At 30.4% G+C, this 18,639-nt stretch overlaps 1 protein-coding gene across 1 annotated transcript in view; it reads right to left on the bottom strand.

Moving 5' to 3' along the window:
- Nucleotides 1-18,639, bottom strand: part of LOC107442257 (sn-1-specific diacylglycerol lipase ABHD11-like) — a 22,568-nt gene that overhangs the window by 2,584 nt on the left and 1,345 nt on the right. The window contains exons 2-5 of the mRNA XM_043050303.2: nucleotides 12,711-12,861; nucleotides 9,248-9,420; nucleotides 5,457-5,645; nucleotides 1,695-1,891 (exon numbers count right to left, since the gene is read on the bottom strand). Coding sequence (XP_042906237.1) covers nucleotides 1,695-1,891; nucleotides 5,457-5,534 — 275 coding nt within the window. The 5' untranslated portion in view covers nucleotides 5,535-5,645; nucleotides 9,248-9,420; nucleotides 12,711-12,861. The remainder of the gene's footprint in view (nucleotides 1-1,694; nucleotides 1,892-5,456; nucleotides 5,646-9,247; nucleotides 9,421-12,710; nucleotides 12,862-18,639) is intronic.

Raw genomic sequence — 18,639 nt, 5'->3', positions numbered from 1 at the left:
AAAAATGTCGGAAAATTTATCGAATTTCGTTCCGGTTTTTTGGTTTTCCGGTTTTCTGATTCCCGGATAACGGGTTCTGTACTGTATATATATATATATATATATATAAGTTTATCTTCATTTGGACTGACCTTCGCGGAGAAGGCAAACACAGAACATGCACTTAAATTCAGTTTAAATGAATATTTACAGTATGTCAGGAATCAAGAGCTCCAATACTTATTTAAGATAAAACTCTGTTGGACAAATGGTGAGATGTTCGATTTTTTCACCAAATATTATTCGTAAATTTCTGTCATATATTGACTTAGATTTCTGGGAGTCCTTTCATACCACAAAAAAAAATCACATAAAAATGATCTTACTCTCCTGCTCTTAATTTATCAGATATTTGGAAGTCACTCATTGTTTTTATAAGACTTTAGCTATCAGTGTTTACTTACGTTTTTTGTGCTTACTCCCGTTGTAGTATATTTTCCTCACTTTGTCAGTGTAATATGTCAATTTGGATTATTTTACTGATTCCTGTTACTTCTATTCCTGTTATTTTCTTTTTCTGATGACTATGTACCATGAGACACCGTCATGCGTCTGGGTTTTGATAAATGCATAGTGAGAAGTCGGAAAGTAATGTCGATTTTTTTTTACATTGAATTCAAGCATATAAGATTCTATCAAGTGTTTTATACTTAATGAATGACGTAATAACTCTCGTGATCAGAAAACCTTTTGTCAACTAGTTTAACAAATTTTCAATGACGAATCGATAACAAAATAATTTATATTTCAGACAAATACATGGAGATGATGATCGGACTTGAATCAGGTTTTCGATTTTTTGTTAATCGAAAACCTGTACCTAATCGAAATTTTGTTGTTAGTTTTTGATTAATCCTTTCGACCGATTGAGACCAAGGTCAAAGAGATACTACATCACAGTTTTACAGTATACAGTGAGGTATTATCTCCCTGCATTTGAAGGACAACTCAAAACAATTGTGCCAAGGAACACTCCAGGTTAACACTAAAGTAACCGTTCAGATATACTTTAAAACTGTTACTAAATGTAAACAACAATAATAGACTATGCATGCTTACATCGAGGTCACTCTCTTTCTTCCCATACGCAAATCATTTTTTCTTCCAAAAACACCAATTTTGGCTTACTTTCCCTATTGACTCTAGATTTTTTACAATCGACTATGAAAGGTTTTGAATGTAATAAGGATAATTATATTTTTATTTATAAATATTTGTTAATTGTATTAAGTAATATTATAATATTCAATTTTTAGACACTTGTACCCTGTTAAGCCTAGTTCGAATTTGTTTTTATATTCTCTTTGTTATGCGTATGTTTGAATTCAAACTAAGTTTATTTTAAGAATTAAGGTGCACCCTTAACTAACTATTCTTATTTTATACTGCGTTGTAAATATATCTTTACGGTTTTGTGTCATCGTAAACTTTAGTGTTACTGAGCACCGAAAATGGTGACTATTTCTTAAAACTAAACGGATTATAGTAAAATATCCACCAAGCACACTCTTTGATGTTTGAATACACCAAAAATTACCTCCAGCATTTCTTTACATTATGTTTGGTGTCAAATAGTTGCCACCATTTTCAAGATACAATAAAATTTTCGAATTGCAAAATATATAATGCTTAAATATCATAGGAACATTACTTACACGTTAATCATTGATTTTTTTCCATAAATAAAGTAAGAAGGACCATCAAACACACCTTCATATTTTGATATTAGAGAATCTTCATTTTCTAAAGATTTCCTTAATACTTTTATATTTGACGAATAGCTAATACTACCATCAGAATTTTGCTTCAGAAAGTTGGAGTTTTTTCCCTCTGCTTTTCTAATGTGTGGTTTCTGTAAGTAATTAAAAATTCCTCACAGTACAAAATTTTATAATAAATTATTTATATTTTTAAGAAAATTATAATAATTAAAATACAATTTCCGCTTGAATTTAGAGTGTGAATTGCCTTCAAAATAGGTTGTTTTCAAAGAAAATAAAAAGAATTCTTCAAAATTTCAGAGAGATCGTTGCAGTATTAGTTTCTGCAACGTCATTAATAAAGGCAGCGTAGTTACAATAAGTGTTCGAAATTTCGTACACTAATGATGCTTGACTATATGCCCACGTATATACCACACAATATGAGATTCTCAAAAGGTGGGCCTGCTGACAAAAACATCACATAACAGAAATAAAATTTCTCCAATGTTGGGTGTGTTTCTCTAATACCTTTGTCTTTCGGCTAACCATGCGAACGTTTCGTTATTTTTTTCTCTCCGAGTAACGCAAATGCGGTTTAGATTCATCAAAACGTCCTCCACGAAGATTAGTTTGTCCCAATACTTAATCATGGAGTTCCCTTGTCACCTGGAATGGATTCAAAATTACAACACTGCGGAGTTAATCATTGCTAGTTGTGAAACTGGAAATTAGTCGGCTGTTTTAAATTTAAAAACTTCAGCGATTGTTCTCTTCCTAATGAGGTGACCCATGTTCGATTCACAGCATTGTCGTGTCAATACTAATTCTGCTCCTGGCTCGCACTGACGGCAGTGCTGACGTAAAATGTCCTCAGAGGTTGACGAATCATGGGCCGAATCATCCCCTTGCCGAAGGGCTTACTGTGGAAGATTTTCCCTTCATGTTAGGGAAATGCGAGTTACTAAGATCAAAAATCAGCTAGTCTGTCCCAATGATTTATACATAAGTTACCTTGTCATCTGGATTGGGTTCAAAATTACAGGGCTATGGAGTTAAACATAGTCGTAAACTCAATATTGGGTCTGCAGTTCAACGACGATTATAAAATAAAATCGGAGATTGTTCCTATTTTTTTCCGTCTTCATTTCATTTTCCCATATTAAATTACTTATGAGCTGATTTCAAAGTTTAGGGCTGCTTGATGTAAAAAGTTTAATAAGTTATTATAAATCTATGAAATTATTTTGTTTCTGCTATACTTAAGGCATCTTTTTTCAGCAAATTTCGTATCTGTTTATTTTTTGAGAAGGCTTTTAGATTAGCAAAATTTTTTTAGAATTATTGATTTCTACACTTAAGTGATAACATATATATAAATTTTTTTGATAACATATATTATTTTTAACCTTTTTCCCAGCGTTGTTTCTTTTATTAAATTAGGTTCACGTATTTTTATGGCAGATTTCAAATCTAAATTTATATCAGAGTTAAATTTGCAAACTGTTTTACTAAAAGTTTTTTTTTTCAATATAGAATTGAATCACGAAAAAGTTTGTCGAAGAATTTAAAAATAATCCTATAAAAGCTAAATTTTGAAAACTTCGCTTTGTAAAATTATTACTTACTTTATAAAATACAAAGATAAACGTATATACTAGTGAAAATATGCAGAAGAATCGTAGATATTCTAATCAGTTCCGCTGTAACAATCTTGAATATACTTAAAATCAGAGTCAGAACTGTATAGAGCAAAATTAGTCAGAACTGTATAGAGCCCCTGCAAGCTTCAGGTCTACTAAATATAACAGATATCGATTAAAAAATTTTTAACCGATCGCCATTCTGTTCTTCGAAAATGCATCTCATTTAAATTTTAGACGTAGTTTAATTTTTAATAAAAATTTTATTATAATGAATATTTTATAACGTACCGAAAATTACTTTACCTTCCGCTTGCTTTTGAAAAGTTTTTCTTAGTTTAGAAATGGAATTTATAATATATTTTAAGAAATGCCTGAAAAGAAATGTCTTACATTAATCATCAATGCTTATCAGCAGTTTTCTTAAACGTTTATAAAAAAGTGGCCACTTTTAAATATGCTATAACTGACCAGTGGCTAGCAGTAAATTTCCTAATTTTGTCCTATACTATAGTGTCGAACTATAGTGAACTGCTATAGTGTCGAAAATATTGTCAGGAATGTATGTTATAACACTCGCGAAAAGCTTCCTGCCAGCCAGCTTTCAGCTTTGAAAAGAGCCCGCAAAATGCTGCAAAACATGCTTGTATATTTCTCAGAAATATGAACAACCAACACAATCTTTCAACGCAGATAGAAAAACGAGTTAGTTTTTGTACAGCAGGACTTTTTAGTTTTCTATAAATTAGTTTTTTAAAGCGGAAATGTTTAAATTTGATATAAGTTAATTCCTTTTGTAAAAAACAAAAAAAAAAAAATTTTTACTCATTGGAAAAATTCTGTTCTGTGTTTCGCAGAGAACTTATTGCTATTCAAACAGGTCTGGAAAATATCAGGACTAGAGTCACTTTGGAGAATGTCTGGATCTTCACGGACAGTCGTAGCTGTATTCAGCACCTGAGAAATTGGGAGAGAGTAACGGACAGGGCTGGTGTCTCTATACTTCGTTTATTTAATGCCCTCTCAGCCTCCCATGACATCCATATTCAGTAAATACCCTCACACGTGAGTCTTTTCGTCAACGAACGTGCTGATCAGTTGCAAAAGAAGGTACTCCCAGTTTCTCCAAACACGGCCCTCACATACTCTGAATTATTTTCTATCCGCAAATCTAAAGTTAATAAGGCTTGACTTGTTCCACCAGATCACAATTGGTATCCCCGCAAGCGTCCTGGAGGAACCCTTGACCTTCAGGGTACACGTGCCGACCAGACCGCTACCTGTAAATTTGCTAGTGGGCATACTAAGAGCCTCACTTTCAGTGGACAAATTAAACTTTTTCCAACTTGTAAAAAGTGCAACTCCTCCAAGGCTAGTCATCACCATCTACTTGATTCCCTGGATTTCACCATGGAAGAGGTTCCTGAGAGACCTCTCCTTTCCTTCGATTTTTTGAAGACTCACGGCCTCATGGATCTGGTATAGCTCCGCTATCCCAGCTGGGATTGGGAAAAACAACAATTTTCTATAAATTAGTTTTTTAAAGCGGAAATGTTTAAATTTGATATAAGTTCATTCATTTTTGAAAAGCAAAAAAAAAAAAAAAAATGTTACCCATTGGAAAAACTAGCGTTGTCCCAGATTTTTCATGCCTATATACATTTGACTCGACCAACTTCACCATACTCATAAATAAAGAGTTGAAAATGTCTATAAAAATCAAGCTAATATAGTCATTAATAAAAAAGCAGCACAAGGTCAAAAAAACAGCAGTGGTCGCCTTGCAATGACGACGCATGCGCACTGTTTACTCTTACTCCTGAACACAGCTGAAAAGTGTGATGACGTCCAAATAAAGTACGCATGCCATCAAATCCAAAACAACACCCAATTTGCCAATGGGTAATAAGCAAAGAAATATCACAGTTGCACAAATAAATCAACGGGAAAAAATGCATCCCCGCCGAAATTTTTGCGACATCTATATTGCCCTATAGTTAATCGTTGGATACGCAGCCAAATGGTAAATAGTTCAATTCAGTTTTATAAGTTGAATTTAATAATAACTACTTACTACTTCATCTGGAACTCGTTCATACACAAAATCACTGAAGAACTTTGCAGCCTCTTGTTTTGTAGAAACTTTTGGCATGTTCGAGATAGCTTGTTCGTGTAATGAAAATACCAACTTTGCAAAGTTTAAAACATCTTTACTTAGTAAAACACCAAAATCTTCGATAATTATTTTATCAACTTTTGCGGGCTGAAAAAAATTATATTGAAAGTTGAAATCTGTTGGAGTCACAAAAAGTTACAAGTTTTTTGTAAAAGAACTTTTGATATCAATCTGCAATTTTTAAATTTTTAAGAATTAGGATGTCTGTTAAATCATGAAATAAACTTTTTATGGTGATCTATTAATTCGATTATGTATTGTGTCCTTCTATTATGTAGTTTCGAAAAGGAAAAAATAGTAGTAGCACAAGCTTTTCATTATCAGGACTTATTTTGCAGAAATAAGATGATTCCATTAATCATAATATATTAATAATATAAATATTAATCGGGAATCCCAATGCTTTTTTAAAAGCTAAAACGGTAAGTAGCACATCCATATGAATAAGCAAATTTGTACGACATTTATTTTCACAAAGGTATTTTTTATTAATGGACAAAAATATGTTAATGGACATTAAATGGACAGTAAAAAGTCATACAGCGGCGAGAGCAAAAATAAATAAATAAATAGCCGTACAGGAAAATAACTTTAAATTAGAGATATAAAAATATTTATAGGAAAACAATACCTTCATGACTTTTATTAATTTTATGCTGATGACAAAAAAAAAATCAATACGGACAAACGATAAAATGAGGAAATATTGTCTTTCAGAAATATATATTATATTAATGATTTAAACACGGATTGTTTATGATAAAGCTGTTAGATAGTAAAATAGGCGTATGGTTGTAGTCCTAGTTGGAGTAACTCTCCTTCACCGTAATCCAACCGTTCTTGTAGCATAGCTTGTTTCACAGTCTAATTTAATAACTCTTGAGATTGTCGAATGAGAGTTGCTTTTTTTAACAGTCAAAACTATTGAAGAAGCTAAAATAAATGCTCCATATTTTTTTTTCTCTCGGTAACTGAAGATCCGGAGCTATCCTTTAACTTCCAGAAGAATGGAATGATTGACTGAATTTCCTTTTTGTTGCTCATTTTATTAGAATCGGTGACGCATTACTTCAGAACTTTACAAGAGAAACTTTGAATAATCTCATCCATGATATGTGTCTATGTACTAATATACTAAAGAACAATCCACAATTATGTCCTTATAACACTTTTCTAAAAGTTTCTCCTAGCCTAACAGGTCGCTGCACCATCTTGCAACTCTTAAAGAAAATTGTTATTTGATGCATTAGTTTTGAATAGCTGTCATTCTGAAGTTATAATTTAAAGTCTTGTCATATTTCTGTACTATTATACGTATAATGAACGATGATTATGTTTATAGCATGAATGAATAAAATGCTTCTCTACCTGTGATTAATTTTAAAGTCGTGTTTTATCTTGCTTCATTCGAATAAAAATCCATATTAATATAAATTTATAATGAAAAGTATAATATATTATTATTATAATGAAAAGTATAATATATTTAAAAGTATAATATATTAAAGTACTTAAAATTTTTTTACTAAAGGAAACAAATTTTAAATGAAACAAAATATCGGATTTTAACAGTTAATAAATACTTCTTTTATTAAATCTAAATAAAAAAAAATAATTAGATGCTTATAAATACTTTACTCTCGATATTTTTTTTTATGCAATCTTCCTTTTTTGTAGATTTGTGTATATTACTTCATCCACATTAGTATTTTGAGAGGGGGGGGGAGTCAACATAAACATGAATTCGAATGTTTTCATTGATCATGAAAAAGGTCATATGTATTCTTCATAATATTTACGGTTTTTTTTTTAAAAAAAAAATAATAATTTTTTTTTGTAAATTTTTTTTTTAACTATAGAAGCAATTTTTTTTTGTTATGAAATATACCTGCTTCTATGAAACAAATGAATTTTAGTTAAAAAGACAATCCTTACAAACAGCATACATGTGGAGTCTTAATACCATCCATATGAATACTGCTTGTGTGTTTATCAGCTGCCATATTCCGCTCTCTTGGACTCAACACAAACTCTTTGATCTATCTAAGTGATTATGATGTTGTTCATTTAATATTTTAACAGTTGACAGTTCCTTCTGCAATTTCTTTGCTGTGTCACCTGCCTAAAGTTTAATTCACAATTTCTCATGAGGAGAAATTCTACTTAGGTGCTTGGGCATATTTTATCAGCAAAAATAAATAAATAAAATAAAATGAAATAATAATAATATTTTAAATATCAGAATCTTTCTTTCCTTTCCAGGAATTTTGAAGGTGAAAGGAGGCTTAGGATAAAAATATCCCCCCCCCCCGATTAAATAGTTGATCTCGAAATATTTTTCAGATTGTGAAATGTTTTAACATTTTTTTTACACAAGAACAACAATTTCGCAGTTTTTTTAATATTGTATTTTAAAAATATCAATTAACATATGACTTTCTTTGATTGATCTTTCTATGTTTTAAAAATAAGAAAGGATTCAAATTTTATGTTATTTCAATTCTTATTCACTTTATTAGCATAAATTACATAATTTATAATCTTCTTTAATTAGCACAAAGGCACCAACAACTTCAATGCTTTCAGTCAAGAAAGAGGCTTAGAAAAAAAGATTTTTAAAACCAGTGAAGAACCTATTGATAAAAATATTTTTCAAGCCTAATTTTTTGCGCTTCAAATATATTTAATAATGGTGCAACCTTACCCTGCATTTAGCACATAAAAATATCTAATAATGGTACAAACTTCCTCGCTTTTAGTTCCCTTCAAAAATACCAAATCATGGTGCAACCTTTCTCCACTTTTAGTTCCCTTCAAAACACTTATTTTTGGTGCAGCCTTTCGCTGCTTTTAGTTTCTTTCATAATACCCATTTTTTTGCAACCTTCTCTCGTTGTTTGGAGCTAGTTAAAGCACCAATATATAGTAAAACTGAGCACCACTTTATGTAGGCAGCAAATGAGTACCAATACTTGGCGCAATATAGCTCGAAATTTTTCACAGTTCTTGTATATACAGTGTACTATAAAAAACACTGTATATACAAGCACTGTGAAAAATTTCGAGCTATGTTGCGCAAAAGCATTGGTACTCATATATATATATCTACAGTCAAACCCTGCTATAGTGAACACGGCTTATAGTGAACTCCCGGATATAGTGAACGAAATGCTCAGTCTCGTGCCTTGCTATACACGTATAATGTTATTTTTAGTGGATATAGTGAACCAAAAAAGTGAGGAAGTTGGATATAATGAACTTTTTTCTGTCTTCGATGGATTCCCCCCCCCCTCATTTTCTTTGTAATAATTTTGAAATTTCTACTTCAAAATAAATACATATACCGATTTTTAAAACCATCTATAGAAACTACTTTTATGTGCGCGAATGGCAGGTTAGACAGGTTTAAAAAGCGGAATAACAGAAATTCAGGAAAAATTATCTAAAAGTCGGGAGGTGTTTCCATATCTGATGTTGAGGATTGCTCATCAGCTAAAGAATACTAATTTTTATTTGTACACAAGACGAAGAGTGATGAAAAATAACAAATTTTTTGCTACTACATAATATTTTTCAGTCATTTATATGAATATAATGTAATAAAAGGGAGGAGTTTGGGAACAATTAGTGAAATTGCCTGCTTAACGGATATAGTGAACAGAAATTTCGGTCCCTTGAAGGTTCATAGCGGTGTTTGACTGTGTATATATATATATANCCCTCCCATACTATGCCCTACAATTGTGACTTTCTCAGCTGCTATTTGTTCTATAAAATGTATGAGGTCCACTGCATTTAAATCCAAATTGAATTCATCACTCCAGTCACTGTCACCATGGTTTCTGGCATCTACTGTATATACCTGCAAATTTCAACACACTATGAGCTCTTTTCACAATTAAATACAATACATTTGTTTAAAAATTAATTTTAATTTTTTAGAAGTATTCCTATACGCGTAGTGTGTTATAAGTCTTGAATTTGTGTTTCACCTTTGGGTAAATTTAAATTTAAATACGAAAACAAAATGGCAGATTTTTCAGAGCAATGATTGTACTCTTAAACATTTCACCTCAAAATAAAAACTCAAAGGGGGGTAGCCATATAAAATAAGAACCTTTTTCTCTGAATTTTACAAATCATTTACAAAGTGTACTGCACACTTAAAAAGGATAGAATAACAACTATTACTACGATTGTTCCATTGTCAGCACAACAGAAAAGTAACAGAGGTATTCCCTTTCGAGGTGGATCCCGTTAAAGTGGTACGATCTTGCTTAAGATAGAGTTTAAGATAGCTAAGAATGTAAACAATCTGCAAGATACAATGCAATCTACAGGTTACAATCCCAACGATATACAATGATCCCCAGAGACGGTGAATTGCATAAATAACTATTGGAAGATCAATTAGTTTCTTACATCACATATGGATTTAAAAATATTGAAATTAAAGAATTTCATTTTTATTCATCTTCGGCTATTTGTTAAATTTTTTTTTCTTAGAAATTTGGGATTTTTTTTGCAGATATTAAAGAAAATAAAATTAAAGCAAAAATCTTTTTCTCTTCTCAGAACCTAATGTAAATTATGCATGAATTTAAACATTGTAACTTCTTCTTATTAGAAATAAATATTGATGAATAAGCAAACTTTAAAGCTTTCGTTTTATTATAGTATTCCCCTTCTATTTGTTTGTTTAACATAGTTCCAAATCAATAAATAAACTTAGTTCCCAAGTATACCAGTTATATTTCTGTTTTCTCTGACTTAGTTTGTGACACCTCTTAATTAACTCTTCTCAATTGGTAACGACACTATAGTTACAATGCTATAGCATATATGGTAATAATACTATGGTAACAATGTCGTAAATGTTTTATACAATACACGAGTCATTTAACTTTACATTCCACTTTACTCTATGTTTCATAGATGATTTATTATGGTAACTATGTTCAGCGTTAAAAATAAAATAAAAAATAAAACGCTGAATGTAAAATGGGAGTTTATTTGCATTTGATTAATATTGGTTTGTTATTTATGTATAAAATAAACTATGAAAAATACTGGGTGTTCATTAATAAAATCAGCTTATGTAACTTATGCTAATGAATTGCTGAAAATTTATTTCAGTAAAAAAATAGTTCGAAAAAGTGTCACTAGATGGTGATCAGTCACATCATGGTGACTAGTCACATTTTCCTATTGCTTAGTTAATTAGTTCCTCAGACTTGAATCCCCCTCGTGGTATTCATTTATTTATTTTTAAACCGGTCTTGACAGCGAATTCAATTCTATGTGTACGGCTATCAATGTCCAACTCCGTAGCCTTGAATTTTGAATCCAACCAAGTAGAAGAGGGAACTCCTGGATCAAGCGTTAGGACGAACTAGCTGTTATATTTTGATGGAACTTTTGACGTAACATCGAGAGGAAAAACTCCCAAGGCTAGACCAATGGCAAGGGGATTCTAACTCATGGCCCGTCTACTACTTAGGATATTTTACTTCAGCACGGTTGTCGGTGCCAGTCAGGAACAGAATAAAACTAGCCATCAACAACTAGCCACTGCTGGATTTCCAATCTGGGTCACATCATGGGAGGGGATCGCTCTAACCACTGAGCCACAGCGACTCTGTGAGTTTTAGTTGTGGGAATGCAAGCTTACTAAACAAAAATGTTCAATATTGATCCATGAATTCCAATCTTTCTCCATTTGAAATTTAAATTGTCGCCTTTCTTTTCAAGGTTTAGAAAGGTGGAAATGTGTGATACAATGATGTTTACGATGGTGCTGGTAGTATATTGCAGTTTTTTTTCAAGTGTATTCTGATTACTGATGTTTAAAGGAAAAATTCCATTGCCATCTGCGCACTAGAGCCTCACAATGTGCTACTGGCGATGGTCTGGGAATCACTGGTGTTGATCCGAAGTCATGATATCACAATTTTAATACTCTGCAGGGGGGAATGGCTTCGTCGTTTTAGTAGCCCGAGGACCTAAGTCGAGTGCTTTACGGTGGAACAGTTTGCGAGGAACGATACCACGCAACCTTCGGTCCCTACGCAAGCTGATCAACATGGTCATCCAGGCGTTTACTGACCCCAGCCAGTGATGCTTGACTTCAGTTTTCTACTGGGAACCGTATCTTTACTATCAGTCCCCTGAAGGACATTCCCTATACTGACCTATTTTCTATTTTAAGTTGTTGTAAGTTCTTGACCACCGAGAGATAAAAAAAATCAAAACTTCAAAGGAATGATAAAGAAAAAATTTGACATAAAAAAAAAAATATTACAAAATGTTTGGCAACCTCGAAATGTTTTTAAAAACTTTTTGTTGTTAGAAAGGTAATACTTCATTTCCAATTTTTTAATTCTGAACTCGAAAACGGTTTTTTTATACAGGAAAAACGCCGACATCCTTAAGTTACTTTTCTCCATCAGCATATGCTACGCACCATCCGCCCCTATGTATGGATGCAGCTTGGATTGAAGGGCCTAGGGCTTCACGCTTGTTGCTTTATAATCTTGCTTCCAAACATACATTAATTTCATTGATTAAATATGCAATTTCATATATCAGAATGATAACAAACAGTGGTGTAGCATCATATTGAGCACTTTGTATTATAAACTTGAATATTTTCAGCGGAAAACATTATAAGTTCTAAATTTTGTTAACATTTAAAATTTTACATACCCTTCTATGAGTGGCTTCAGCTACTTTTTGTGGAATATCATTCCAGTGTTCCTTACAGCCTCCTAAAAGAACGTTCTTACAGTTCTTTACAGCCGTAGAAATCCTTTTAATATTAGAAAGGTAATATTTTATTTTCATTTCTTAATCCTGAAATCAAAAATAAATTCTGTCTGCTGTACTTGTTTCAGAAACAACGCAGACTTTTCCTTTCTGTACGGAACGGTCCAACTGTATAGGGAGGCAGTTTGGAATTGAAAGACTAGCACTTCACGCTTGTTGCTTTCTAAACTTACTTCCCAACATAAATTAATTTCAACGACTGTATATACGATTTCAAATTTAAAACAGTGGCGTAGCATCATATTGAGCACTTTTTATTAACTTGAAGATTTTCAGCAGAAAACATTATGAGTTCTAAATTTTGTTAACATTTAAAATTCAACATACCCTTCTATGAGTGGCTTCAGCTACCTTCTGTGGAATATCATTCCAATTTTCTTTACAGCTTCCTATACCATGCAATAATATTATGGGATTATTCCTTTCTACATCCTGGCTAGCTTCAATGACTTTGAAAGCTAATGCAACCGGCTTGCAACTAGAAAAAGCGCAATGTTAATTTTGATACGTATTTTCTTTCAATCTATATTAATAAAACGGAACGTTAATATGTATGAACGCACTGTATACAAAACTGAAATTCTGAATCGATTAACAGAAAATTTGGTGTAAATATGTCCGACAATTCGTTAAGAAACTTCGTTTACATGAATCAGGTAGAAACGGTTGTAAATTTAAAACGTTTCTGGATATAATGTATGATGTTAAGGAAATTTTTTACAATTCGTATACCTATAAAAATAAAACAGAATGTTTAATTGTATGTGCATACAGTGGGCAAAATAAAAAGCAGATCACCCTGAATAACTTATGATCTCATAATAGGATCTTCACGTTCCAGAACTTAATCTTAAAGGTTCAAGGGAATGACCTCAAATTTTCTAATTAATTAGTGCAGACGATATTTTTAGTTATGAAATCAGATACAAGAAAGTACTTCCTCTGAATAAACATACCTTTTTATCGACGGATTGGATTTTTGCTCGTAATTCTGGGAAATACTGTCCCAATAGTTTGATCTGGAGAGCACTCCAAAGTTTGGACCATTTGATGGTAATTTTGCTATTTGCGTACTTCACCATACCTGGAGTAATTTTTTAGTATTTAAAATTGTTATTAATGTTATATTTATATTTAAAAAGTGTTTAAAATTGTTATATTTAAAATTGTGTGCACACAATTTCAAAGTTCGTTTCGCCAAAGAAAATTCTATGCAAAGAAAAAAAAAGATTTTTATTGAGTATTTACTATTTGTTATATTTTATTTAATAACAGCTGAAATAAATTTAAATTGTTAGGTAAACAATTTTTTACATCATTTTAAAAAATGCAATTTTAAATGTCAAAATACAAAATTTGAGCGAAATCGGTCGAATTGTTTCTGAGAAATCGAATTTTGAAAATTCGATTTCTCTGGTTCGAGAGATTTTGCACACATTTCGTGTTTTGCCACGCAAAAATACATTCTTTAAAATGTGTAAAAATTATATGTATTTAAGTATTTAATTTCACATTTAATTTAGGATTACTGTCGTTAATAATAGTTTTACGATTGTTTAAGGCTTTCGAAATACTCATTATTAATATTATTTTTTTTCACCATGATTATAGAAAATATTGGACAGTTACTAATTATTTTCGGGAATTAGAAATTAAATAGTTTTGGTAATAAACACAAGTCGGAATAAAATATAGTTTTATATTAAAATGCTAAATTAATGGAAAAAAAATTTTTGTCGCACATATAAACTGTTAAAAAAATGCATAATGTTATTGACGCTAATTGATACTTAAAAAATTTTGGTAATAGGTGAAAATTTAAATGAAAGAATAAGTTTTGTACTGAAAGTCTAAACTGATGAAGAAAAGGTACTTATTCATCTGTTAAAACAATAAAAAATCGCCTTATTAACGTCAATGTAGGAGTTAATTTTAGTAAGAAGTAGGTACTTCTGCTTAAATATGAATTGGTGTTTCTTTTTTAGTTATTTTTAATAAGTTTAAAGTATACTATGATTGGTATAAAGATACTGAATCAACGGAAAGGGATATGCAGGAAAGAAAAATTTTGATAATGGCAATTTTTGATTGTCAAAAATTGACATCAAGCAACAGCTGATGTCCATTTTTGACTTTTGGATTTCTGCATTTTGATGTCAAATTTTGATGACAAATGATACTGAATTAATCATCCCTATAATCTGATCAACCGTTATCTATGGATCAGAGATATGGATTCCAACCCAGAAACAAGAAAAAATGCTGATTACCTGGGAAAGGAAAGTTCTTAGAACTATTTTTGGATCTGTCAAAGAAAGTGATCTGTGGAGAAGGCGATACAATTTTGAAATTGCAAGCCTATTTAAAGGAGAAGATATAATTAATTATGTAAAAGCAAAGAGAATTCAATGGCTTGATAGAATGGTGGAAAATAGGGGCACTAAGAAGATATGCAAGGGGCAGTGCCATGGTCAAAAGAAAAGAAGAAGGCCGGCCAAGAGATGGTTAGATGAGGTGGAAAAACCTTAAGACTCTAAGAGACCGAAATTGGAATAAAAGAGCTAGAGACAGGCGACTTTGGAGAAAAATTGTTAGTGAGACCATGGTCCACATGGACTGTAATGCCAGGGAGTTAGTTAGTTAGTTTTTATTTTTCTTATTTTCTAAAAACATGATTATATTAATATCATAACATAAAACATTTCGGAAAGTCAAAAGTCAAAGATAGGTTCCTGAAAAATTTGTTGATTATGGTAATTTTTGACTCATCAGGAGTTGACCTCCAACTATATTATTCCAAATGATACTGAATATAACTAATCTTTATTTTGAAGCAATGAACTTCTTTAAACGTGTTTTGCTTAACCTGATAACATAAAGCTACCGGAAAGGGCAATAAATGACAAAAATTGGAAAAAAGAAGTGTTTTAGCCTAATTAATAGTGTTAGTATACACATTTCAGTTTTAAAGCATGATTTTGTAGTGCTGATTAAAACAGATTTATTAATAATTTTTATTTCATCCTGTACGAAGAAAGGATATTCAGTTATTTTTGTATAAAAGTTTAATGTAATTCAGTACCTTTACATAATTCAGTTAACTTTCTTATTTTTACAATTTGTTGCCCTTCCCGGTAGCTTTATGTTATCAGGTCAAATTTTTTGCAAAAATATTCTTTATGTGAACTTTCCACCAAAAATATTTTCTGGAAGTCTTTTCCTTTACATATTATTTTCTATCTACAATTTAATTAAAATAGTTATTTTCAGGTTTATTTACACTTATATTAATCTGATATTTTAATAATTTTAAATAAAATTACTTTATACATTTTGGTTTCAATTTAGTGTCTAATGATAGGTGGAGAGATAACAAAATTCAAATCATTCCATATCAGATTTATTAATTTGTTCCTAACTCCCTTTCTATTATAATAAACAATAGTTTAAAAAAATATTCCTTATATTGAAATTATAAAATGGAAAGAAAAAATGTATCATAAAATTTTGAACACAGTTCATGCTCGTATAATTTCTTAAAAAATAAGTATCTGGTTTTTCAAGCAGATTTGAGTCTATCTTTTTGGAAATGGCATAAGTGCAATTAACAAAATATTTAAGGGTTGGAGTTTGAAGGAATTTGAAATTATTGGCATAGGTTATTCAATTTAGGTGATTTTTTTAACACACTAAGATAATTGATTAAAATTTAAAATGCAATAGTAGTTATACAATTCTTAAAAAAATATTTTTTTGTTCCTATTAAACCTTGACCTCTTTCAATATTTCATTTTATAAAAAATAAATATAATAAGAAGATAAGTAAATTGCTTTTTATATTCATTAGCTGTACTCAATTGGATTTTTGACTAAAAGATATTCCTTTCTAATGTTAAATAATGACTAAATATAGACATGTTATGAATATTAATAACAATTTAGTATGAACTCTTATTACAGTAGTGAACTCTTGTTTTTAGCTTGACCTTTTATAAAGTTTCAACAAAGAAATTTTTCTAAAATCTTATAATTTATTCTTTTGTGATTATTTGTTTTGATAACAATTATATTATTTTGAATTATACGGATGCTGCAATTTTTTTTGTACAGGAAGCAGAATTTAAATTCAGAATATAAATGGATTGATAGCATAGTTTGAATGGTTCAAGTTTTCTTAAAAGAATTCTATAGAAGTTTTAAAAATTATCAAGCTCTATTCATCCTAATCTATTTTTCAAAGGTATTGCCAAATAACTTTCTATCATAAAATGCAGAAAATGGAAATCAAAGAATTACCTAGATTCCTAGATGAAGATTGAAAATGTCTACTATTATTGCTTAAAAATACTCCACAACTCCTTTTATTATTTTTTATGAGAATATATTTAAACAACTGATATTATACTCTATATAGAAAGAACAGGCGTCTCAAGGTTAAGCGATTTCTCCACTCTCCATTTTTTTTCTCTCCGTTTCCATGGTGTCAGCAAATGTTTCTTTTATTTTCAAACCAATATAATCCAACTTTTTACTAGAGTGAAGAAAAAGCAAATTTTGCCAAAACTATTGAAACCTAATTAAAGGGTTAAAGTGCTGATAGTCGGATAATGTAGAGAGACCTATTCTATTTAAAAATACTGCAGTGATTGAATGTTGATTCATATAAATAAAATATTCTAAAAGTAATGCTTTTGTACACTTCATTTAAATGAACAAATGTCAAATTTCTTTAGTAAGACTCCGAAATAAAATAAAAAAAACGGTTGTTTTTCTCCGAATACAATCGATATATTGACAAACATAAACAACTTCAGTTAAGCATTAAGCACTAACAAGTTTTTAAAATAAATTTGAATATTTTTCGATCCTTAATGGAATTGTATTATTTCGTTTAACTTCTGTTTTTAGTATTGGTTTTTGATTAAACTAAAATATGTTTTCTAATAGCCAGAGAACCGTTCTAGCATTGTGGTCATTGTGGTTCCGTGATTTCATTGTGGTTAAGGCACTGGGCCGTGATTGTGAGCGACTGCGGTTTGATCACCGGTGGTGATTTAAAAATACTAAAGCTTTATATCGATTGGTACCAGGCTTTTCAGGAAAGTAAAAGCGGTTGGTGTGCAAATCAGAGTATATTGTAACGATCATGCCATTGGTCACGAAATTGTAGTCTTCTACATCGATGGCACAACATTGCTGGCTCACAATGGAAAGTTTATAGTATACTTTGCATTAGTTAAACAGAAAGTTTTGGTCTAAATAGTTCAGAAATTGTCCACGCTTGTTGGTAGAGTGATACAATTAGAAATTGAATATTTTTTTTAGCAAACCTAACATTTTGCGTGGTTACACAATTCTGAAGTCATAAACATTATATAAAATGTTTGTGGTTTGCAACTAATGGATAATTTACGCATTCCAATACCTCTTTCCTTCGCCAAACCGGTTTATGCATTTTTTTTACTAGATCATAATCGAGAAGATTTTTCAAATTTTTGTCATGCAATTTGTTTTGAAAAATGCAAATTTGTTTCAAAAATAAATGTCTTTTTTTTCCAAAAGTTATGTTAGGTTAGTGGTTTTAGTTATTGATAGTATTTAGTTTCAAGAAACTTCAATACTTGAAATTCTTTTGAATGTACACAAATAAAATACTCGTTACTCATTTTTCTTTTTTAAGAAAATATAGTATTTTTAACATATTTAAAATTTTCTGAAATTTTTATGAATAAGTGTCTGAATAAGCACTTCACATTTTGTAAGAGACAATGATTTTTGTCATCTATCTAATATCAATAGTACAAAAAATTAAATTTTTCACCAATTACAATTACGTTTTAAACATTTCAAAACTAGAAGTGATATTTAACTTATTAAATCTTAGGATTGTATTTTTATCATCGCATTGTTTTTGCTGCAATTTAAAAAATTGATAAAATCGTTAAATACAAAACAGTTTTATTTTATTAAAATTGCAAACAGAACAAAAACAATTATACATTATACATTACAATTATAACAATTATTTATTAAATAAACTACATAAATTGAATCTAAAAAGCAAATATCGCAATACATAAGCTAAAACATATTAAATTGAGAATTAATATTCATTTGCTAATTTGCTAGTGCAAATAACGTTAAACTTATTATATATTTATTTGCTGATATTTAACGAATTTTTAAATAAAACATTTGAAAATGATTGCTTATAAAAAAATTTAAATATATATGCATATTATATATATATATATAT

Source organism: Parasteatoda tepidariorum, chromosome 2 (genome assembly GCF_043381705.1).
Source record: "Parasteatoda tepidariorum isolate YZ-2023 chromosome 2, CAS_Ptep_4.0, whole genome shotgun sequence".
NCBI classification, from domain to species: Eukaryota; Metazoa; Arthropoda; class Arachnida; order Araneae; family Theridiidae; genus Parasteatoda; species Parasteatoda tepidariorum.
Note: the sequence above shows the minus strand (reverse complement) of the source record. Positions and strands in the feature narration are given on the sequence as shown.